The sequence below is a fragment of the Bombyx mori genome, chromosome 11 (assembly GCF_030269925.1).
Source record: "Bombyx mori chromosome 11, ASM3026992v2".
NCBI classification, from domain to species: Eukaryota; Metazoa; Arthropoda; class Insecta; order Lepidoptera; family Bombycidae; genus Bombyx; species Bombyx mori.
The window spans coordinates 20,010,672-20,035,654 of NC_085117.1; the positions used below are offsets into that span (position 1 = coordinate 20,010,672).

General features: G+C 40.5%; 2 protein-coding genes across 11 annotated transcripts in view; one reads left to right on the forward strand and one right to left on the reverse strand.

The window, feature by feature from the left end:
* LOC101739964 (uncharacterized) overlaps positions 1-24,983 on the reverse strand; it is a 36,254-nt gene that overhangs the window by 4,811 nt on the left and 6,460 nt on the right. Inside the window, exons 1-8 of one of the 5 annotated variants that reach the window (XM_038013775.2) lie at positions 10,807-11,004; positions 6,662-6,750; positions 6,046-6,144; positions 4,278-4,415; positions 3,014-3,131; positions 1,790-1,929; positions 964-1,141; positions 240-416 (exon numbers count right to left, since the gene is read on the reverse strand). In XM_038013775.2, the coding sequence (XP_037869703.1) occupies positions 240-416; positions 964-1,141; positions 1,790-1,929; positions 3,014-3,131; positions 4,278-4,415; positions 6,046-6,141 (847 nt within the window). In that variant the 5' untranslated portion in view covers positions 6,142-6,144; positions 6,662-6,750; positions 10,807-11,004. Of the gene's footprint in view, positions 1-239; positions 417-963; positions 1,142-1,789; positions 1,930-3,013; positions 3,132-4,277; positions 4,416-6,045; positions 6,145-6,661; positions 6,751-10,806; positions 11,005-24,983 lie in introns of those variants that run through there. The other 4 variants (XM_062671286.1, XM_062671285.1, XM_038013778.2 and 1 more) reach the window with 4 other exon arrangements.
* On the forward strand, positions 11,014-23,978 carry LOC101739828 (longitudinals lacking protein, isoforms F/I/K/T). Of its 6 annotated transcripts, XM_038013774.2 has the most exons (7): positions 11,014-11,233; positions 11,738-11,945; positions 14,323-14,634; positions 14,883-15,108; positions 16,152-16,223; positions 19,488-19,820; positions 21,866-23,978. In XM_038013774.2, the coding sequence occupies exons 2-7, from the start codon at positions 11,772-11,774 to the stop codon at positions 22,225-22,227; spliced, it is 1,479 nt and encodes a 492-aa protein (XP_037869702.1). In that variant the 5' UTR covers positions 11,014-11,233; positions 11,738-11,771; the 3' UTR covers positions 22,228-23,978. The 6 variants fall into 6 exon arrangements, with proteins under 6 accessions (XP_037869702.1, XP_037869697.1, XP_037869700.1 ...); XM_038013769.2 differs by lacking the exons at positions 19,488-19,820; positions 21,866-23,978 and adding an exon at positions 18,530-19,217; XM_038013772.2 differs by lacking the exons at positions 19,488-19,820; positions 21,866-23,978 and adding an exon at positions 17,727-18,443.

Below are 24,983 nucleotides of genomic sequence, written 5' to 3' on the forward strand. Positions count from 1 at the left end.
ATTGAATCGGTAAAATACTACGATAAGTGAGCAGTAGCAACAGTTGCAACCTTATGAAGGTGTTCATATACTCGAGTACCTACAGCAACCTGAGCGGCCATAGAGGCTCAGCTCGAAGCAGCATGTGTATAACACAGTGTGCGAGGTGTACAGTACGGAGTGCGAGGTGTACAGTACGGAGTGCGAGGTGTACAGTACGGAGTGCGAGTGTACAGTACGGTGTGCGAGGAGTACAGTACCGGTGGGTATGCCGTACAGTGCGGCGGCGCGCTGCACGGAGAGCGCGCGGGCTCGCAGCGCGCCGAGCGCGTGGCGCAGGTCGGTGCGGCGCCACGCCGTGGGGGCCGCGTTGAAGGGCGCCGCGAGACGGATGCCCTCCCGACGAGCTATCTTGTACAGAGTGCTACTCGGAATTCCTGCACCCAGAACTATTTGTTCTTATATCTACTAAAATATTGATGGAATGGTTTCATTTTTCAAAAGAAAATTTTAATTTTATTTGTTTGATAGATATTTTGTATGGACAATTGACACCACATTCACTTTTCACTGAACTTCATACTTGACGAAAACATGTAAATGTATTATTGTATAGCAGCTGTCCGCGCGGATGCATCGCTCACTCAAGTAGGAGAGAGACAGATGTCGAACGCTGCCAAGGGCGGAGGCCGATTGTGCCTCTTTGTCGCTCGTTGCGCGCTCTCGCTTGCACTTCAAGCCTTAAATGGAACGCCTCAATGAGTCATGTTATTTCGTGCGCGCAGCCGGCTCCATCGAATTATAAGACATTGTCACGTCAAAAAATAAAATTCAAATTAAGACTTTTAGAGAATTCATCGATTCCCGTCTCCAGGACTTTTTTGGCAAATAAATAAGCGATATATAGGTTTGTTTTGTTGGAACCCGAACGAAAATAATGACATAGATAACAGGAGCAGTCCCGAGGGGCGCCCGCCGACTCACCGTAAGCCTTGCTGGCCTTGTTAGCGGATATAGAGCCGGCCCTGAGAGCTTCCAGCGCGTTCTTGAGGTCCGTCTCGCTCCAAGACTTCGAGGAGCCCTCCTTCTTGGGCGTGTCGATGCCGAGGCGGTGCGCGCGCTGCCACAGCGTGGTGGACGGGATGCCGAACAGCGCCGAGGCCTGCGACCGGACAACAAGTGCCACCCCCCGCTCTAAGCTCACACTGTACATAATATCATGATGTGTGCATGTACAAATCACTAAACTCGTGAACGACTGCACCACTGTGATGACATTTTTGTGTTTGAGTGTGAATGAAAAACATACACAAAAATTGTTATAGTTACAATAGGCTCTCAGGTTTTTTTAAATTTATATTTCGCATGTCACACACGCCCTCCCCACAATATTTACGATCACGACCATCGATATATTACCAATGACGACTATCAATTTAGGTAGATTTACGTGGAGTAGTCTCACAATCACAAACATTCAATCGTTATAGGTACTTTGTTTATAAACGGCCATTAAAATGAAATGAAGATAACTCAGCAATGTTGTCGGACCGTGGTTGTGATACAGCGTCTTGTGGCGGCGCGCGATCAGACCACGGACCACAGCACCTCGCGCGCTGCGGAGCACCCCTCGTGTCCATGTTCACCGATTCTTGCCTCATAATATATTTGGTACAATTATGATACGTTTGTAGATATTGAAAACAGAAAATCACACCATATCTTATTTGACCTTACATTTGAAGGGAAAATTATAGTTCGTGGAATAAATGACCTGTCCAAGAAGGAATACTAGCTATAATCACAATACCTTAGTCAAACTCATGTGGTGGCTCCTGAGCGCCTCCAAGGCATTGTCCATGTCAGTCGGGGTCCAACTTTTTGGACTGCCCCGGGTCGCCGGCTCGGCCTGAGAGTCGCTGGTGTCCTCGCCGCTCTGCTGGTGTTGCTCTTTGGAATTTTTTTTATTACTTAGGTGTGTGGACGATCTCACAGCCCACCTGGTGTTAAGTGGTTACTGGAGCCCATAGACATCTACAACGTAAATGCGCCACCCACCTTGAGATATAAGTTCTAAGGTCTCAGTATAGTTACACAAATGTCAAAGGAATGCTTGCACGTTAACAGTAGTAAAAAATTATTGCTGATTTTTCTCAATGGTCACCCCTTACGTTCGATAGTTTGTAGAATACAAATTAGAAAAATTGAAATCTGCTTGCGGGATTCGAACACCGGCACAGTCGCATCACTCGATACGAATATAACCAGGCGTCTTGAGGCCAAGACGATTTCAACGACTTCCACAATAAAAGTATTACAGAGTATAATTTTTTTTTTATTGCTTAGATTGGTGGACGAGCTCACATCCCACCTGGTGTTAAGTGGTTACTGGAGCCCATAGACATCTACGACGTGAATACGCCACCCACCTTGAGATATAAGTTCTAAGGTCTCAAGTATAGTTACAACGGCTGCCCCATCCTTCGAACCGAAACGCATTACTGCTTCATGGCAGAAATAGGCAGAGTGGTGGTAGGTACCCGCGCGGACTCACAAGAGGTCCTACCACCAGTAAAAAATGGAATACACCTAACGCATTAATAGCCGCCTCCCGAGCGCCGGAAGGTGCCCCTAAGTGTTCGTCCATCGCCTGGCTCTTGGCTGCTCGAGCTGGTGAAGCTGGAAACACCTCCGACAAGCAGCAATCACGACAGTAAAAAATGATTTTTGTCTGATACAGACATTCTTTATACTGTGGTCGATTTGCCTGCGTATAACAGCTGATCAGCTGATCAAAACTTTATGGATACACTTAAGGCTGTATTTTTATTAATTAATCGGGGTGATTCATGAGAGCGTTTTGTGGTTTTTTTTTTATTGCCCTTGTAGGCAGACGAGCATACGGCCCACCTGATGGTGAGTGGTTACCGTCGCCCATGGACTTCAGCAATGCCAGGGGCAGAGCCAAGCCGCTGCCTACCTGCCTTACGATGGACGAACTAAATAGGTTAAGGGTTTAGTTCCGTGTACCTACCGCCTTCCGACAACGGCTCGTCCTTGACGGCGAGCAGCGGCGTGAAGTCGCTGGCCTCGGGTCGCTCGCGCGCTTCCCCGTGGAGCGAGGACAGATGCCGCTCTATCAGCGTACAACTCTGTGTTTACAAAGATGGAATGGAGAATGGGCAACATTCCCCAGGTCGCTAATCACAAAGGGGCACCAAATAGTCCATAAAACAAAAAACTGCTCGATATTTTTTACTTTTATTATAATTGATTTCTGGAAAATATTACTAGCACTAAAAAGGTATTGCGAGTTAAAATCGGCACTGCGTAACTTAGAAAAAATTAGTTCTTGTTTTTTTTCTAAATAAAAATAACTTTTTTTATTGTCCTTGTAGCTAGAGGAGCATACGGCCCACCTGATGATAAATGGTTACCGACGCCCATGGACTTCAGCAATGCCAGGGGCAGTACCAAGCCGCTGCCTACCGTTAAGTACTCTCCACAAGCCTCGTTTGAAAAAGGGTATGTCATAGTGCTCAGGAAACACCGTGGAGGGAAGCAAAGCCGCATGGTACGTGGCAAAAAAAAACTCGGGAAATGCACTGTGGATAAACGCAGTGGCTTCAGGTAGTATGGATAAACTCTACTCCGGTGGCGGGCGGTGCGATGGTAAGTTGTTGAATGTAAATGCGCTGGGGATCCGAAGTACATATATCAAGTCACGGAAAAAGCATCTAAATTATTTTCTAGTAAAAGATTATCGATTTAAATAGGTATGTACATACTTTACTAAACATTGTGTTAAATTATATTATTGTATTCCTATTAGTTACTAGTTTGAGTTCTGTCGATTTTCGAGATCCCATCATTTCCGCGTTTAGTTACCGTGCTTTTTTTGCTACCTATTGGCTGGCACCTTAAGGGGCTTTACCAGCTTCTCGCAGACGGGTAGGTGACCTCACGGATTCAACCTACCAATTTGCTAATACTAACCCTAGTAGCAAGAGTAATGCTGCGCTGAATCTACCACCGTATCGGAATCGCGACCCACTGAGAAGATCCGCCGAGAAACTCAATGAACTGTGTCTATGGGTTAGTTTGCTCGTCGAAATCTTCGTCATAATCGACGAGGACGATGACTGGTGCTTGAGAGGCCTAAAAGGACCAGAGTGGATTCCGGGGAATCCGACAAGACATGTTTTGGTCGACGGCCACTTTGCGTCGCCCCGTCACCTGTGTCGGATATGTAGTTAGCGGAGGCCTCGATAAGAGGATGGGTTATCGTGTGGTGTTACCGTGCGCTGCGGGACCGACTCCAAGGTTTCGAGCTGCAGCGCGGGCGGCGAGTCCACGCGCTCCTGCTTCACGCAGACCGGGGTCGCGGCCGGACCCGCCGGCGCCAGTGGGACCAGCTCCTCCAAACTGTTCGCCTGCTTTTTATTACATCAACAACATTTTCTCTTTTTACTAACACTCAAATTGAACATTTTATTATAAATTAAAACAGGAATATTTTTAGTGTACATAGCGTCAACCCTAAATGACGTAAGAGACACTTTATTATAGTCTAACGGTAAATAACATTTTAATGTAATGTAATGTAAAAAACGTAATCTTCACACATATTTACCCGTTCGAAAAAGTTTTGTAGGTTTTTTTCCTACTTAAGCTGATGATCTTGAGAGACCATTTCAGCGTAAGCTTAACTAGTACGTGAGCTCACGGGGCTCAAACCTGACGACGTGGCTAACACTAACCCTAACAGTGCTTCGCAGAATCTACCACCGGATCGGAAACGTGACCCACCGAGAAGATCCGGCGATAAACTCAGTGATCTGTCTATGGGCTAGTCTACTCGCCGAGCCGGTTCGTCGGCGGTTCGTCGCAAGCGACGGGTTCGACGAGAACGTTAACCGGTGCTTGAGATGCCTAAAAGCAACGTTAGTGGTGGATCCGAAATGATGTATTTACCAATCGTATCGTATTTACGTCGACTATTTACCAATTGGTCCGCAGGATCGGGAATGGACCCTACTTGTATCATCCTTCATGCCATCAAAAATAGATTATGAAAGGGAACGAATAAATTAAATATGAATAATCTAAATGTCGTATTCGTTTTACTCATAAAATGTGTTTATTGAATTTTTGAAAATGTCGTATACAACAATAAATATACCTCATGATTATAAAAGATTGCTGATTATTACAACAAGAAATTTATCAAAAACCACGGCGCTGAAACACGGCACTAGCGGTGGTAAATATTATTATGATCGCGTGATTTGTGGCGTGATTCCAGTTTTACTTGTCCTGGTAAAACTGGAAAGGCCTCCGGGCCACCAGTAATCTCTCAACAAAAAAAACATTTGTTAAGTAAGTATTTCATTAGAAAAATTGGAACCTGCTTGCAGGATTCGAACACCGGCATAGTCGCATCATTCGATACGAATATAACCAGGCGTCTTGTCCTTTAGGTCAAGACGATTTCAACGACTTCCACAATGAAAGTATTACAGAGTATAATAAAAGTCAAATCTGCGGAAATTATAATTTGCCTAATTACTGGTGAAAGGGCGTATTGTGACCCTGCACCATCTATCTATATATTTCTGTCGCGAAGCTTTCATGCGATCAGATTTGCAGTGATGAAACAACTGTTATACTTTACAATGGAAGCTTAAACCTCATGTAACGGCATTCACTTTTTGATGTCTATGTATTCCGTAAAGGTCACGATCCTCAGCACTGAGGAACACGACACACGGAGGAGGAGAGGGCTTAGTCAACCACTTAACACCAGGTGGGCCGTGAGCTCGTTTACCATTCTAACGAAACATTTTATAATAAATCTTATGATTAAAGTTAAAATTGGTAAGTATTAAAATGGTATTTTCATTAACAAAACATTTACTCTAATATTGTTTAGTGCATAGATGGGTCAATAATCTCACGGCCTATCTAATGGTATGTGGTGGCTGGAGCCCATGGACCGCTGATCCTGTCACCAACAATGGAAATTCTAATTCAAATACTTTGAATATTTGATAACAGATCACTTACTTGACTGGGTACGTAACATTGGGAATAAAATGAGTCACCGTCTTCTTGCGCCAATTGTAATTCATTTTTCACTAAAGCTAGATTGTGGCTCGGCATTTCCTAGTAAACGAGTATAGTTGATTAAAAAAACATTTTAAGCAAACAATGACAAACTTTTATACATTACAATCATTCTGACTTAAAATAACTAGGAATTTCATAACCGCAGCTTAGATTAAACTTTTTTCTTTTTTATTGCGTCGACACAATATAAAGAACTAACTATATAAAGAAGAATGAAGAAAACACAATTTTAAGCCGTGAAATTTTAAAGTTTTAACTGTGTAACCGTAAAGAAACTTTTTGGTATCTTAAACTATCTTATAAATATTAACCAAGGGAATGAGTATTTGTTTATTGTAACAAACGAATAACTCTTGTTTCGGTAAAGAATGAGTGATTTAAACCATTGTTTTTCACGTAATTTAACCGGTGTATGAATTGGCGCGCGTTCTCAAAACATCGCGGGATACACCGTCTTGACGACAAGACGAAGGATAGTGTAAAACGGGGTGCCGATAAACGTGAGGGAAAACGAAATCCGCGTAGACGAGGGCGCGAAATTCATTCAACTCACCTAGTCGGTCAGCGGTGGCCGCCGAAAGCACTCGCTCGCGTCACACATGCACGCCGAGCTTTCAACTTTGCCCGCAACTGCAAGATGACCTTCGAGAAACGATGAAATGTCGCAAATGAAAGTGAATTCGGCACACACCCGGTCGAGTCTGCGTCGCTGCGTGGCGCATGTTTAGGAGGTGCAGGGCGGGCGCGTGCTGATTTTTTCCGCGCCAAAGAAATAAAAACAAACGCCTTTTTGCTGGGAGCCGGCCGCGCGGTCGCTCGGAAGCGTCCCTCTCGAACACGACCGGTACGACTGTGCCGCAGACGTTTCAATAGCATATCTGTCCTTGTTTATTTACAATTCGATTGAAAAAACCTAATACCAATCCGTTTATTGTTAACAAATAATGAAATAATTGAATTAAAAGCACAAAATAATATGACACAAAGAAGGGAAACTTCGTCAAAGTTCCAATGAACGGATGCAATATAGCAAGTGTAGTTATGCAAAAGGAGGTAGAGGGAGGTCCTCCCGGACGCAGGCGACCAGTCGGCGCCCCGCACCCGGCGCCTTCTCTCTCTCCGCTCCGATTGATTTTTATTACAAGAATTTCGCTCGTGGTTTTTTTTTGTTTTCCGCACACCGAAAGCTTCGTGACGCACACAAAGAGATTCGTATAATTCGTTTGTACTAACTTACTAATGCTATTGATTTTTGTAACGAAGCGACGACGCTTAGCTCGGGAGTTCACGATTCCTCGAAACAATACTTGAAAGTTAAAACATTGTTTCATTTCGCTTTGCTTTAAAATTTCAATTGCTATTTATGGTTTGTTATGGAACGACGGCTTTACTACCGATTCTATACACGATTACATGGTAGATAGAAGTAGAATATGAATGGCGATCGGCCGGTGATAGTGGTATTAATTAATTTAGACAATATATGAAATGTTTATTCAAAGTCCTTTATTTCACTACTTTTTTTTTCTATTTAATTACTCTGAAACTAACTCTGAGAACGCAAAATAAGCTCATTGAAAAGTTACATTCTTTAAGAGTCAAATCTGGTGTTGTCTATATTCAGATTTTGAGGTATTTGTCGGAAACTGCCGTGCATTCAGATTCCTTAGAGATTACCGGGATCATAAATAGCAAGGCAGCTCATAGCTCGTACATAATCTAAAATTATCAATAGTCTATTTGTTCTCAATTTTAAGCTAAGCGTCACCTTAGCTCCCATCGTCATCTCGGAAGCTTGTGAACGAAGTCGGAAACTAAATTCATACGTCTCCTGTTAACTTCTGATATAGTTCATTGCGGAATTAAAGATAAATTAACTTTCTTCAAACTAAAACCTCTTCGTTCAGAGCCTTTTCACGCGGTCGTCGCAGATCTATCGGAATCTAGCTAGGTATAAAAGATTCATAGCGCAACGGTGGGAATAAGTGGCGGGCATATACCAGTATCCTTTACGTAGAAGCTAGATTTTTTAACAACTTCCTTAAGTACTTATATATATCAACTTTATACCTCTAGTCGCTCCTGAATCGATATTACTTATTGGGTAGACAGACATGCCACAATCTAATCATGTTATATAGGTATAGAGGTTGCGTATTTTCTATTTGAGAAGCGGAACCGAAACATACTATGTATGTATAAATTGTTAATATTATCCAATAGATACACATATCGTTGTACATTACATCTGCTGTAATGCTGGCTCCAACGTCAGTCCTGGATATTAAATTTCCGACAACTAAGAAAATGAAATATTTCAAAATCAACGAACCTACTCAACGTAAAGCAATAGGAAATATTTGGTTATTTAACTATGAAATTAACGTTTAACGCTTTCCCGGTCACCGTCCTCGCCGAACCCACCGCTTGCGACGAAGGGCTCGACGACTGGAGGACTCGATACATTTACATTACGAATTCGATAGATTTTCATGCTTGACGTACAGATCTCGTGAAGCTGTATGGAATAAAACCAGCACGGCTACGACAAAAGGCTCCTAGTAGCTTCGTTTGAGTCTAATTCGCTTAGGATAAAATATACTAGTGGATAAATGTTTCGCGATATTTTCCAGATATCATTGCTTTAATGCTCTTGACAAGTTTCCGTGAAGAACGATGGCGGATCGAATGAAACGTAAACATATTGGTGAGCACCCCCGCACGTAAGAAAAGCATTAATCAAATTAAGACCAACACCGTTTTTTTTTTAAATGTAATTTACAAGTGTTCGCCCAATGATCGAAATTCGGCCACAATCACCTCAAGATATCGATTTTTAATGAAAACTGCATTTAAACTAACCTTTTCGCGCTATGACATGTCCTTCTTTAAAAGAGGCTTGTGGAGAGTATTAAGCGGTAGGAAGCGGCTTGGCTCTGCCCCTGGCATTGCTGAAGTCCATGGGCGACGGTAACCACTCACTATCAGGTGAGCCGTAAGCTCGTCTGCCTACAAAGGCAATAAAAAAAAAAAAGAGTCGTAGACATAATTAAAACTACTTTTATGGTTTGATCTAAATCTTACAAAAACAATATTGTCCGTTTCGTAGTACTCGGCACAGTAAAAATTTTAGCATCAATGAATTATTATTATAAGACAGAACACAAATAATGAAATTTTAATCTTTTTGTAATTTATTTACACAGTAAATTAACATACTATTATCTGTAAATTTAGTACAAGCTCCAGTCCGAGCGTAGCTGGAATATTCCTACTAGCGATTAGATAGAAAAAAAAATACAAGTAATTTCATCCACTTTTTTTTCAAGTTAAATTATACAAATGACACTATCACAAAGTATGTAAATGCAAGCAATCAAAAAGTATTATCATGTTTTTTTTAATGCTTCTATGGGTGGACGAGCTCACAGTCCACCTGGTGGTTACTGGAGTGGTTATTGGAGCCCATAGACATCTACAACGTAAATGCGCCACTCATCTTGAGATATAAGTTCTAAGGTATCAAATATAGTTACAACGGCTGCCCTACCCTTCAAACCAAAACGCATTACTGCTTCACAACAGAAATAGGCAGGGTGGTGGTACCTACCCGCGCGGACTCACAAGAGGTCCTACCACCAGTAATTACGCAAATTATAATTTTGCGGGTTTGATTTTTATTACACGATGTTATTCCTTCACCGTGTAAGTCAATCATAAACATTTGTTGAGTACGTATTTCAGAAGAAGAAGAAGCGACTAAATTAAATTTTTAAACTAATTATATTTTAAAGTACCTAATTAATTTTTTTTAACTACACGAATCTTATAGCTGCTGAATTCATAAATATATTTTTAAAATCCCTTTTTTCTGTTGATGGCTAAATATCACAGGATACGAGATTTAACGGGAACCACAAAACATTCAAGCGACAGTAAAATTAGTCTTAGAATAATAAGACCGGGAGCAATCGAAGCAGAAAATTCGGGTGATTCCAAATATAACTAGTTTTACGTATTTCTGTCAATTATTCAAGATTGCTTTTCAACCGTCGTTAAAGAAGATACGTAGGTAAAGGTAGGAGTTTCTACTGTTTCGGGTATCGGATACACTTACGAAACAAGAACGAATATGTACATTCAGATCCCGAATACCAAATATCTTTCATAAAGACACTACTCGGAAGGAGAATTTAACCGAGACCCCGTGTTTTGGTAATTATGGTCATTTAACCATTATCATATCGATCGTATGACAACATTACAACAACAGTTGGACAACGAGTATTGACAACGATCCTAAGGAAGGACAGGTGCACTTTTCCAATTGTAAGTCAAATGGTGTTGGTTGTACACACCAATATAATAATATTAACAATCATAACAATTAAGGTGATTCCAGTTTACTTAGACTACAGCGCCGCCGTTTGGAACTATGCCAATAATGTCGTCAAATGAACGATGCGTTCAGTTCTTGAAACAGTTCCACGAAATGCCAGTAGATGGCTGCGGTTTTCGAAACTTGTTTTTATTTCTTATTACTTATACAGCTTACTATTATGAATATATTAGATAATTTTGAAACAATTTTTGAATAAAGCGATAATTTTAATTTCCTGTATCATTTGCGTGTACTATCAGTCACGAGATGTTTATTATCTGTCTTAAATGTGGGTCAAGGACAAGTTAAAAACTTACTTTGTCATTTTCTCGGACTATTATTGTGTTATAACTAATGGTAATTTTATTAAGAACAAAATAATGTTAAATGTATGTTTCAATAGTAACTCTTAGTTCACATTATGTATCCATTTCAATGTTGTAGTCACAATAAAATTTCAATTAAAGTAGGTAGGTAAGCTTCTAAACTATTATTTATTTTCATTGCTGGTAACATTCTAGAGCTTATTTTGGGTCATTCGCGTCGCTTCCAACTTGTACTTCGTTTGGATTTTTGTAGAGGTGCCTTTCTCCTAAACTTGCAACATAGCATAAAATATATGTTTTCATTTTCATTCACTCAAGAAAGCTGGCGGGTGTGCAAATGCTCAATTCAAGTGAAAATTAACACGATTTAAACGCAACCCTGATAAAATATTCGTATTCATTTAATGCAATAGTCAAGGTAAGCATATAATAACATTAGTTGACTGGTGTAACGTTACTGATGTGCTAAATTATGAACAAGACTTTTCATCTTGAAAATTTCCACTCTGTGAACTTTCAAGGAAGTTTCTAAAAGTTTCTTCGTTGACTTAAACTTTTTCGAAGTTGCGCATTAAGTTCCGCCACGAGATTGTGTCATAATTGTGTCGAGAAAAGTTCGTTCAGAAAATAGTAAAACTTAGAATTTTCGTCGCCATTTTAATTTTTTGTCGCGCTGGAAAAGCGGCCATTTTCTTTGTGCCGCGTCGTTTACGACTAGTACGCGGTCTCAAAAGTTAATTTAGTTTAAGTCAAAGAGTGATCTCATCCCATGTAGTGATTTGGTGAGACATTATACTTGTGTCGCAAATAGTGAGAACTGTATTGTGCTTGTGTTGTGAAATCAAAATTTTCCAAATTGCCCTAATTCCTGTGTGGTGTTTAGATAATTTCTAGAAGTGGAGTTAATTTAGTGACTTTGTAGGGCCGGTGGGCGCGGTGAGCGGCAAGAGGGCATAATGGATGACGATCAACAGTTCTGCCTGCGGTGGAACAACCATCAGTCGACGCTGGTTTCAGTGTTCGACACGCTTTTGGAGAAGGGCATGCATGTGGACTGCACCCTAGCAGCCGAAGGACAGACTCTCAAAGCGCACAAAGTAGTGCTCTCGGCATGCAGTCCCTATTTCGAGGTCGGTACTGAATCTAGGTCAAATTAATCGTAAGTTGCGCGAAGAACGGCGCAGTTTTGCTCTAATAAACATTCGACTTGTTTCGTTCTAGCTTTCATGTTTAAACGATTAGGTTGCTCACATCGACCACATAGATGAGTTGGCAACAGAAAGTTGTCTCAACCACTTTTTTGTACTTGTTTTAAATTGCACCTAGCCAAATATCAACTATTATTAATCACTATATGATTTCTGTCGCAATATCATCAAATTGGTTTAACTAAGTGTGTGTTACTCAATCACAGAGGAAAAGCGAAAACAGAGATACAAAACAAATGAAAAAATATTGGTTTTACACACTAAAATATGATAAATAAACACAAAGAGTGTTGAAATTGTTATGTTTTGACCATTTGTTATGCCTCAATAAGAAATCAACCCTCATTTTAAGTATGTTTCTACAAATTATAAGACTCACTATTACAACACTTGCATGACTACAAAATGAAAACATTCCAAAGGTTTCATACAAAATAAACAGCATGATCAGTGTGTTACTTGAAAATTTATACATAATTTGAATTGCGCAAAACCAGACAATGAAGTTTCTGAAATATTTTGTCATGTTAAAAATACTGACCAATGTGCTCTTGCACAGATAAATAATTTAGATGATGAGTTTGACCTCATTTGTTCTAAGTTCATAATAATAGGCATCTACTTTTACTGATTTCCTGGATCTTAAAAAGCCATAGTGAATTATATTCTCAAGTGAGCACCTAATAACTATACAAATTGTTATATTCAATGGATAAACTTTGTTTAAAAGCATTATCCTAGGGTTTGTTCTGAGAATCCTTTTTTTCATAACATATTACAATGACTTAAATCCCTTGGGAAGTATCCTATACCTACTTATCAATGTGCATACGGATACATTAATTCATAAGGCACTTATTTATTTAGTATTTATTTGATCATTTTGGTGCAAATGAGTGATTATGGGCTATTGATTGATTGATAAATCTTAATGCTAATTCATTGATTACTACCATTACTTATTTTTAATTCATCATTATTTATCTTAATATCTACCTGCTTGTTTTTTGCACTTGAACTATGTCAGAACTCAAATTAGATTTCTTTTAATGTTCAAAGTCATGTCATAGTAAAATATTAAAAAAACAAACTGAAATTAAACAGTTTTTGTGCAAAAATGTATAAATTTTAATGATTTATAGGTGCAATGATTTTTACTACTACTACTTTTACGACAACCATGTTAGATAATGACAATTTTATAGTTCAAACTCCAGTAATTATTTGCAATAGTTTGTACTTTCCGTTGATATGGAACTAGTGTGCAGATGTAGCATGATTACGGTAGCGGTAAGATAAAAACTAGGATGCTCTGGCTTATTCTTCATACATCTCAGACTGCTACATTCAACTATTACTTGTACAAATGTGTATGCAAAATAAAATCCCATCACCATGAGTTTTTTAAACAAGCTCCAAGTTTTTTTACTGGTGGTAGGACCTCTTGTGAGTCCGCACGGGTAGGTACCACCACCCTGCCTATTTCTGCCGTGAAGCAGTAATGCGTTTCGGTTTGAAGGGTGGGGCAGCCGTTGTAACTATACTGAGACCTTAGAACTATATCTCAAGGTGTGTGGCGCATTTACGTTGTAGATGTCTATGGACTCCAGTAACCACTTAACACCAGGTGGGCTGTGAGCTCGTCCATACATCTAAGCAACAAAAAAAAAAAAATTTTTTTGGAGACTATAGTGAGCTGTGAAATGTAATATTACAATAGAGCAAAATAGTTAATAGATCTACAACACAACTTAAGAAGCTTAAAAAAATCTGTGCATTTTGCAAAAAAAATCAAGATGAAACCTTAAGGACATCCTGTTATTACCAAATGTATGAACATAAATTTACTATTACAATTTGCTAAACATTAAATTATATTTATATATTTTTTCCTAATTTATAATTAGGAAAAAATGAGAATAGAAACCTATGTGATTTTTTAGATAATTTAATAAAGCTACTTATAATTGATGACTAGCGAAATAAGTGGGAAAATGGAAATACTTCTGGTTTATTTTTGTGGTTCATTTATATTTTTGTGGCTCTTTTACCACACTAATTACACAAATTAAAGATCGATACTTTTCAAACTGAAGTAATTAAATACCTTAATACTTATATAAAAGTAACAAAATGTATTTGCAGAGTTTATACAATTGTTTGTTTGTTCTTCAGTTTTTGTAACATTGTTGATGCATAATTTAATTGGTTGATTACATCTAATAAAATCACCCATGTTTTGTTTTTCTGTTTATTATTAGCATAATAACTTTATCAGAAGTCTTATATCTTGTTCCAGAGTGTGCTATCTCAACAATACGACAAGCATCCAATCATAATATTAAAAGACGTAAAATATGCGGAGCTACGAGCCATGATGGACTACATGTACCGTGGCGAGGTGAACATTTCACAAGACCAGCTCGCGGCTCTTCTGAAAGCAGCCGAGTCTCTGCAGATCAAAGGTCTCTCCGACAACAAGCCGTCGAGGCCGCCCTCGCGCCCGCAGCCGACCGCGCCCGCCCCCGCCGTGCCCGCGACCGCGCCGCCCGCGCCCCCCGCCCCCCTGGTGCCGCCGCTCGCCGCACGGACCGCGTCGCCCGCGCCGCTGGTACGTCACGACCGTATTGCACTACTATTTATCAGCTATTACTATTGTAATTGATATTGAAAACAAGAATGGTAAGACCCATAATTAATTAATACAATTAATATTAATAGCTACTTAATTAGGTACTTAGGGTAATTAATACCCACAATAATTGTCTGTCTGGTCAGTACCACATATGAATATCAATTCTAGATCACTGTCATTTTAAATATACTTAGTTTTTTTATGTATATATGTTTTTGTCTCAGGGTCGCGACGCGAGCCCCGACAGCCGCGAGGGCTCGCTGAGTCCGTCCCGGCGCCGCAAGAAGGCACGGCGCGGGTCGGGCGCGGCGCACAACGGCGCGTCTCCCCCTCCGCCCCCCGCGCCGCTCAAGGACGAGCTGTCCCGCGCCGACACCCTGGAGGACCTCACGCTGGACGACGAGCACCACGACGACGCGCCGCCGCCCTCCCACAACGACGTCGTGCGCAGTCAGTACACTTTCTGCTATTTGTCCTCTTTTTTTTTTCCCAACCTAAGCTGATGGTCTAGAGACCATATGAGCGTCACCGGGCTAGTAGGTGAGCTCACGGGGTCAGGCCCTCAACTTGTTTACTTTTTAATAACGGCATTTTGCTCCTCTCCATTTTTGCACTCTTTGATGACAACAAAACTGTCTATAAGACAAAAGTAATTGTCAAGTTTTTTTCGTTTTTTTTATTTTATTTCTCATTTCCGGTATGTAACTTTTAATTAAAGTGTTAATGATTAAATATTAATTATGGAATTAATAAGTTGTGTTAAATTGAATTCAAACATGAAGATAATAAACAATAAATAAAAAACAATGTCCAAAAATTATCATTGAATACTAAATCATTTCAATACAGCAGGCAACTAGTGCTCTCCTATTCACATGTTGACCTTACAAGTTAAATTGACTATATCCGGTCAATATAACGATCGTCGCCGCGTGATGCTACAATCGGTAGGGACACTGAACCGAGTGTCGTCAACATGTGGTTAAATGACAATTTATACCATTGAAAACCCATTAGGGCTCTTATCAAAAAATAAAAACCTTGTCATTAAAAAAAGTACAATAAATTATACTCTTCCTATCTGCACACTTACATCTTCGCGTATTTGAAGACACGCACTCGAAATACATGAAGATGAGAAGATTTTACTGGCGGTAGGACCTCTTGTGAGTCCGGGTAGGTACCACCACCCTGCCTATTTCTGCCGTGAAGCAGTAATGCGTTTCGGTTTGAAGGGTGGGGCAGCCGTTGTAACTATACTTGAAACCTTAGAACTTATATATCTCAAGGTGGGTGGCGTATTTACGTCGTAGATGTCTATGGGCTCCAGTAACCACTTAACACCAGGTGGGCTTGTGAGCTCATCCATCCATCTAAGCAATAAATAAAATAAAAACACCTAATCAAACCCAACGGGCTATTTAGAGCTTAGAGCACAACTCTATTATTATCTCTATTACTCTCTATTAATCACGAATGTGTATTGTCCACAGATTTCCAATGGCACATGGAGAGATCTCAAGACGAAATAATGAACTCGAGTGACAACGCCCGGGAACAGCAAGGTAAGCCCCGCGGCGCTGCGTCGTACCGCACGATTCGAAACTGACATTCTGGGACAATTAATTTAACGTTTCCATGTCCTTGCATTCCGACCAACGTAAACGTGAACACAGATAAATTGATGGTCCCAGAATTACAAGGAACGGATGAAATGCGCAATGTCTTCCCATAATTTGAAATTAGAACAGTCATTGCTTAAAATAATCTATTTATAATGATATCTATATAAATATTATATTCAATGACAGGCGGATACGAGAGTGCAAGTGTTTTCACATGTGAAACTACAACATATTATTAATTACTATCTAATTCTAATATTATTATAAAATACTAATCTTTACAATTTATACCCTCCTGTACCGATAATTTTATAAGTTATTCCAGTGTGACAGGTAAAAAAAGGTTTGGTAAAAAAGGTTTTTTTTTCGTTATGTAGCCTTTCGAAGGTGAGGTAATTGACAAGGTAAGTATTCAAATTTTGATTATTTTAAAACGTATCAGCTTATGAGTGTGAAAGATGGGTCGTATTTATAATGTAGAATAATCGCATGCGTTAGTGGTATGTCGGCCGCACAGAATAACTCGGTTACCGCCATTTTATTTCGGTTTTAACGCTAACATTGTGGATTGGATGGCAAATTATAATAATATATTATTGGTAAGTAAACATTTACGTATTTATTTGAAACGTTGCATAACTTTATGTAGTGATGAATAGAGATATATTATTTGTTGGTAACACGCACATTATTACACACCATTTCACCCACATTTTTGGGTTATACACGGTAACGATACGAGCCGAAACGTAGTTTGAACCGTCGGGCCACGAACTCGCGATCGCTCGAGGCCAGTGCGGCCGCCGGCGTGGCGCCAGCGCGGCGCCAGCGGAGCGGACCGACCACAGCGCAGGTAAACCCGTTGAGCATTATACTGGCGACGTAGTTGGTTATGTGGCTTATTTATCTATTATTTATTATTTCTTTTTTATTATTTGCATTCACATGTGATTTCACTGCAAATGTCTTTTCTTAGCAATTCATGTTTTAAAATCTCGACTGTGTACGTCAGTCGACCCGCGCATGTTCACGACGGCAGGACTTGACGTTGGCCATTTGGAAGCATGTTATTATATTTTTTCGTTTTTATCATCGTTCCTAGTGAATGCGCATTTCATTTTAAAAAAAACAATATGACGTAATTTTACAGCGTGTAACGGAAAGGCGATGAAACAGTACCAAACAGTGATCGAGGCGATTTGTTTTAAATGTGAACGAAACATCAAAACTAAATTTCCTCTTGAAACCATCCCTGCTTGTGTCTCCGCTTAATCTGCTTCATAATTCTTAATCCGATCATTTCAGCTATACGTCATGTTCCAATAATGATAAAAAATAAATTCATTATATTTTTCCGTGTACTAACTAACACCTTCACTCAAAAGCGTTACTAACACAATGCTGCTGCCATAATTATTGTGCTTTTATTATTTCATATTCCAGCTATCGTTTTTGAACTAACTAGCACTACTGCTGCATACGCAAAAACTCCTTTTCCATTAACTCGTGGCTATCTTAAAAACTTCGAGGTACCAATAGAAAACCAAAGCGACGTAAATGCTATTCATAAAAAAATGAGAAAGAAACCGCATATGAAAAAGATGCAAAAAGGAAAAAGAAAAATTCAGAAAGATGGGGTCGCTTGCGGAGACAAACTACCCAATGATAAGGACAGGAGATACGTGTGCTCCATTTGCAAGCAGAAACAGTACAAGTACAGGAGGAACAAGCTCCGGCACGAGAAGTACGAGTGCGTGACGGGCCCGCAGTTCGGCTGCGAGAAGTGCGGGAAAAAATACTCACAGAAAAAAACACTGATGATGCACGTCCTACAGAAACATCCCGCTTGATTACGGACGCCGTTTATTGTTTGCTTTTTATTTTTGTTTCATAAAACATGAATTGTTAAGAACAAGTCATTTTTATGCTGATCGTTTTTAGAAGTTGAATATTTTTGTTACTTACTTTAGTTTATGCATAGAAGGGTGCTGTTTTTTTTTCTTTTAAAGATTTTTATTTTTAAGTTTTCGAAATCTATATCGCTCATAAATCAAGGAAATAATATAAATATCACTTGTGAGCAGCTAGCTACATAGCCAGTTACTGTTTTGTTTTGTAAACATTTTTTTTTATATTTCAATATATTTTGTTACGTTGCCATTTTGGTTTTTATTTGCGGAACCGAACAGGCTCGTTAACCCGGGCAGAGCGGAAGACGGACTGTATTCGGGCTTTCTCTATTGCAGGTCGGAAACCGACGACACCGAGACAGAGTATCGTCACGCGAAGTAAAAAAGTAATGGAAGAAAGCGGCGCCACCACCCTCGCCATACTCAAGAACGTGAAGTCTCCTCCCGCGCCGTCTCCTCCCCCCGCGGGCGCGCCCCCCGGTGCCGTGTGCCCCCCGTCCGCCGCCGCCTGCCCCTCGCCCGCCGACCTCGGCAAAGAGAACGCCGCCCGGCCCGCCGCGCCCAACCCGCCCCCCGCGCCGCCCGCCGCGCCCGCCGACTCGCGCTACAACATCTTCCCGCGCGCCGACCGGGTGTCGCTGCCGTGCGCGCAGTACAAGACCGACAAGGGCTACAAGTGTCCCAACTGTCAGCGCTGCTACAACGCGCGCAAGAACCTCGTGAGGCACGTGACGCTGGAGTGCGGGCGCGACCCGCAGTACAAGTGTCCGCACTGCGCTTACAGCAAGCACCGCCGGAACGAACTCAAGAAGCACATTGAGAAGAAGCACCCCGGCCACGCGCTCGCCGTCAACTGAGCCGCGCCGTCCGCGGCCGAACCACTAGTGCCTTACGACGATACGACGTAACTTTGGATCTTCCTTTTAGATTGTATTCGAATTTTATATTATTATGATCTTTATACGCTTATGAAGTATGAATCGATGATATTGGACATTTTAAACTATTAAACGCGATCAAGATCTCTGCAGCGTTTCATTTCCGCCGCCCTCCGCGTTCCCTCGATTTATGGGAAGATGGCCGCTCGGCGAGCGGTCGCCGGTCTGTGCATGTCTGCATGAACTTAGACGCTTCGCCTCTTAAGAGATCTAACTGAGTTTATTTTAATATTTTAGTACCGTAACGCATTTCTTTGGTTCCTTAATACGATTGAGCCTCCTCGGTAGCATTAACAAAGTAGGCAGTTGTGGCGCTTGGTCGTTGTCCGTTTGCATCAGGGCCGATGTGTTCGCAGAGGCCGGCAAGGCGCTGCCGCCGGCGCTGCTGTCGCTGCTGAGCGTGCAGCGCGCGCTGCAGCTGGAGTACGACGACACGGACGACATCGTGCTCAGCGACGAGCCGCCGCCCGCCGAGCCGGCGCGCCAGTTCGAGTGTCGGCACTGCGGCAAGCGCTACCGCTGGAAGTCCACGCTGCGGCGCCACGAGAACGTGGAGTGCGGCGGCAAGGCGCCCGCGCACCAGTGCCCGCACTGCGCCTACCGCGCCAAGCAGCGCGGCAACCTGGGCGTGCACATCCGCAAGCACCACACGGCCGAGTGGTGTCTGTACGCCGGCAACAAGATGCGCCGCAACAAGAAGGCGCTCGCCTGAATGCACCAAAGTAGACCCCGCACCAAATCGATCCTGCGATCCTTATTTAAATTTACGATTACGTTTTGTTTTTTGTTTAGTTTGATAACGACTTTAATTAATTCTAGTTCATAGTCGCAACGTGCACATTCCCTGGAGACGGAGACTGCCGGTCTGTTGTTTGTTCGGAGTTTGTGACGGTAGTTAAGACTGAGTCGCAGCGGTCGACGCCCCGAGATGTCGAACGCGTCCACGGTTCCACGATTTCAATATCAATTTCGAAACTCAACGTACCGCCGATAATTCTGTTTTTGATTCCAAAGAAATTTTAAATCAGAGAGGCCAAGTCTGTCTCCCCGTCAATATTTTTTTTAATCGGCAAGAAACTGAACAGCTCGGGGCCGCAAATCATATTCCATTCAGTTATCTCGAATTTGCTTAGCGTTAATTACCTACCATTCCTAAATGGGAATAATTCCAAAATTATTTAGTGCAATGATATTAAGATGTAATTAGTCGATATTTACTTGTTACACCTGTTAAAACAGGCTTTTCTATTTTACCATTATTAGTTGTATAATTCCCACCACGGGTAGAATAATTTGTTCTCTGCTTCCAAAGTTTCTTAAAGATTTAGTTATCCTGACACGATTTTTTTATTGTTCTCGTTTATAATTTATTATTAAATATTGTTTATTTTCTAATTTATGATACGGGGACCACTACCTTGTCTTCCTAATTGTTTTCTGTAGCAAACCCAAAGTTTTATTATTTTAATGTTGTTTATTTATTAGATTAAATAATGAAGGACCAAGACGTCCGCGTTAAGAAGTAAGGTCGTCTGTACCGACTTAGATAAGTGAAGCTCATCATTAATGTGCCTACAATGTTACCTGTAGTTATAAAAGTTAAAAGATTTATGATATATTATTATATACATATTCATGTTGATTTTGGTATTACATTAAGGGAGAGCTGGGAACGGATGTGTTCAAAAATATATATAAAAGACATATTTTTATTATAAAAGCTGATATTTGACATGCAATAACATATTCATATCGACTGTTGATATTTTTGTTAAACTAGAATAAACAAAGCTATTTGACCAAAGTCAGTATTAGTTTTATAAAGTGATGATAAGAAAATATATTTAAAAAAGTTATATATTTGTTGTTAATATATTCGAGTCATTGCTATATTTATATAGAGAATTTATTGAATTGCAATAATTCCGTCATATCATGTTATGATAGCGGTTAAGGTACTGATATATGAATATTTGGATGTTAAACTTTACATTGTTTGTTAATGTTATTGAAAAACTAGTTAATTGATTAGTGTGATTTTTATATGCATATATTGGGGTTTATTCGGTAGAGAAGTTAATATCAAATATAGTTTTAGTAAATAAATTTGGCATGTGTTTTAATTACCTTTTGTTCCGGGCTCGCGTTTCTGTTGGCAATAATGTGCGTGTTGGCGGCCGGTAAGTGGGTTCGGTCGAAGCGGACCCGACACTCGTTAACTAAAGCATGTCGTGGCATGGTCCGGCGAATGAATTCCTCCGCTTGCATTTTCTACTTTAGCATGTTCGTTCACTGATTTTCTTTTCCGTTTCGTTCATACTAATATAATGAATAATTTCAGGTAGAAGAAAGCCCGTGGGTCGGGAGATACATTTCATTAATAATCGTGTGACTAAAACCGAGCCGGTGGCGCCCGGCGGCGCGGCGCCCGACGACGATCTATCGAGATTTGTTGCAAAATTTCGATCGACGTTCGTATTTTCATTTCAGTTCAAATAAATGTTATGATTTCTTTTTTTGTTCTTTTTTTTACTTTTCCTTTGCAAAGCTTCTATTCATCACAGCACTCGGTGGAACACTGACACGTAGATTTTTATATATTCGTGTAGCATATATTAATGTATGTATTGACATTTAATATGTATATGTTTCGTGTTATATAATATGTATGTGTATGTACGTAGAGTAGGCAGACGGGAGTGTGTTGTCCCAGCGAGTGAGCGCGTGGCGGTTTCAGGGTCGACGGGCGGCGGAGAGGACGTGTCGTTCAGCCGCATCGGGGGCCTGTCGTGGGAGCAGTGGTCGGCGCGCCTGGCGTTGCCGCTGGTGGCCGGGGTGGCGGGGGTGGCGGGGCTGCGGACCCCGGACCCCGGGTTCGCGTGTCCGGACTGCGGCCGCCTGTACAAGCTCAAGTCTTCGTTGCGCAACCACCAGAAGTGGGAGTGTGGCAAGGAGCCTCAGTTCCAGTGCCCCTACTGCGTCTACCGCGCCAAGCAGAAGATGCACATCGCTCGTCACATGGAGAGAATGCACCGCGACCTGCATCTCAAACCGGATCAGTACATTAAGCAGGACAACGTGGACGCTTGTACCTAGCCCCCCATCTCGCTCGGTTTGTGTCCCGATGTGATCTGTAGACGTAGCGTACCTAGAGATGATATATCTTGTGATAGTGTCGCGCCTCGCTCGCGCCCGGCCGTGTCGGGTCCGTCTCTGCGACTATTGCATTTATCCATTAAGCTAAGTTCGTGATTTTGTAGTTACGATTTTACACTTTTAAAAATATTATATTTTTGTAAAGCATTTAATGTGCAAAACGATCATTCCTGAATTTACGATTAATTATAGTTTGATGATGGAATTGTATTTTTGGTCGTTGCGGTCGATCCCGCCCGTGCGCGGCCAGCGGCGGGAGAGCCCGCCGTGCACACAAACGACGTAGCGCCTTGTGAGCAACTCGTGTGTCTACATACATTAGCTGTAATAAAACGAAGCTATTTTCGCTTAGTTAGCAAACTCTAGTTCTTTGCCATAAATGCATGTTCCAGTATATTCGTAATACTCATAAGTTAATGTTTTTATATCGATTTTTTTAATTTTTAGATCTCTTTACATCTTATGCATTTATTTTAATTTAAGAGTACTCTCTGCCGTGTATGTTGCGTTGCGTGGATCAAAATATATAAATAAGTTCCTTTATGTTGATTATGTTTTTGTACTATTGATGTTATAATATTTGGGGCCAATTTAGAAGTAAACTTAGGGGTTAAACAGTGCCTTAGAAATTTGTTGAGACGGAAAGATTTTTATTCACTGCCAGTTAAAGGTGGATCGTTACTTTAACACGTGAGACTCAAATCAATCTTCCACGTAATCTTAAGTATTTTATACACATTACCATTTAGATATTACTTTAAGTTAGGCGCGAAGGTTGTTCTGTGAAATTGCTTTTCCGCAGTAAGTTCTCCACTCGACACTCGACCCTCGCTGCGAGAGAGCGGCTTCACAGCGACCGTTCGCTTAGGTTACTGTCCGTCGGAGTTACCATCATACAATCAAAATGTATATGCAGAGTACAACCATAACAAGTCTTGTCAGTATAAAACTAAGTGCCTTTGAAACGTTAGTCATTAGAATTTAAATATTTCAGATTATAACTATTTGAAAATTACACATGGAACCATAAATGCAAAAATATACTAGGTTGTGATTTAAAAAAAACAAATCTCAATGTTCCCGCTCTAGACATGTCGAATATTATAGAGTAGATTATGCAGCAGCTGTGATAAGTAATATTTAATTGTAATACTAATATTGCCTGGTTTTATATAACACGTCATATCATTAAGTATAGAATCTGGAGACTCATTAGACGAAACATGTTAGTTTTATATTTAAATTGAATTTTACGAAGTACAATGTTATTTGTCACAATATTAAATTTGAATTTTAGCATTTAGTATGAGCGTGTGATATATTTGAAAAAGTTATTGTTCCCGCCTGTTTTTGTGGCGATCTTGTTAGTTGCACAAATATGACAAGTATTCTTTTACAAATCAGTTAAGAAATGTTGGTTACCAACCTTTTTACAAGTTAGTAATAAAAACCGTTATTAAAATCGGTTAAAGTCAACCTCGCGAAGGTTTAAGAAACATACAGTATCAAATCCGAGTGATGTTACAAACAAACCTAGTTACTATAGGATAAGAAATTACTAAATAGAAATATTAGTAGTTGTTGTAGTTGAAATGTATCAAGATCAATAACGAGTTACAGTGATTTATTGCATTTGATTGTATTTTATAACCTTTTTTGTATTTTAATAAAGTTGCTATTCTCGGTATAAATGTTATTTGTTTCAATTAATTTCAACCGGTGTAATTATAATAAAAATGTGTATTTGGATAATGAAATGTGAAGACTTGAAGTTTTCATAGATTCATTGCCGACCTGCATGCGTGACGAACTCTAGTTGATTATAAATACGGGACACAATGTAATTAATAGCGGCGGTTGCATGTTGCGTACAGAGGCTAGTATAGATAGTAAGAAGTAGTGACGCAATACAATGGGAGACATGGTGCATTTTCCTGGCTTTGGCACTAGACACGGTGGCGTGGCTTGGCTTGGTGGTAGGCGTAGTTGCACGTATTCATTATTATTTTGCGTTGTATTTCAGTTGCACAGTTGTACACGCCTTATATGTTGGGTTATGGGACGGCCGGGCTCAGCAGCGGCAAGGCCGGGTGGACGCTGTACGAGTGCGTGGACTGCGGCAATAAGTACAAGCACAAGGGCTCCTTGCAGAGACACATAAAGTACGAGTGTAGGAAACAGCCGAGTTTCAAGTGCCCTTATTGCGTCTACCGAGCCTATCAGAAGCACAACCTGTTGCTCCACGAGCGACATCTCCACAAAGATATGCCCGAGAAGGTGGATTTCGTGTCGGAATGACCAGCCGCTCGTGTCCAATGTCAGTAAACTTGTATATTATACGCTGTCCACTAACCGACTCTACGAAATTAATAACGACTTGCTTTACCAGTGATGAACTATGAAAACTAATATATATTAATTACAGATCTAAACACGACTAACGAACATTAACCCAACATAGAAGATGCTTTTTATTATTATTTTGCATGGCTGTTTAAACTAATATTGAATAATAGAAAGGTTATTGAGAACTTGTGGCTTTCAAACTCGAGGTTTGATCATGTTTTACAATAAAGTTAACCCTGTACATAAAAAACGAAAAATCATTCGTTTTCAATAACCGGTGATCAAGAAAAAATAACAAATAAATATTTTTATTTTTCCTTTTTCAGCCCTAACAATTCCAAGGAAGAATT

Coding starts and splice junctions, on each gene's coding strand:
- LOC101739828 (XM_038013774.2), top strand. CDS start 11,772: ATGGATGACGATCAACAGTTCTGCCTGCGGTGGAACAACCATCAGTCG. Junction 11,946..14,322: donor CATGCAGTCCCTATTTCGAG/GTCGGTACTGAA, acceptor ATCTTGTTCCAG/AGTGTGCTATCTCAACAATA. Junction 16,224..19,487: donor CAACGCCCGGGAACAGCAAG/GTAAGCCCCGCG, acceptor ATGTGTTCGCAG/AGGCCGGCAAGGCGCTGCCG.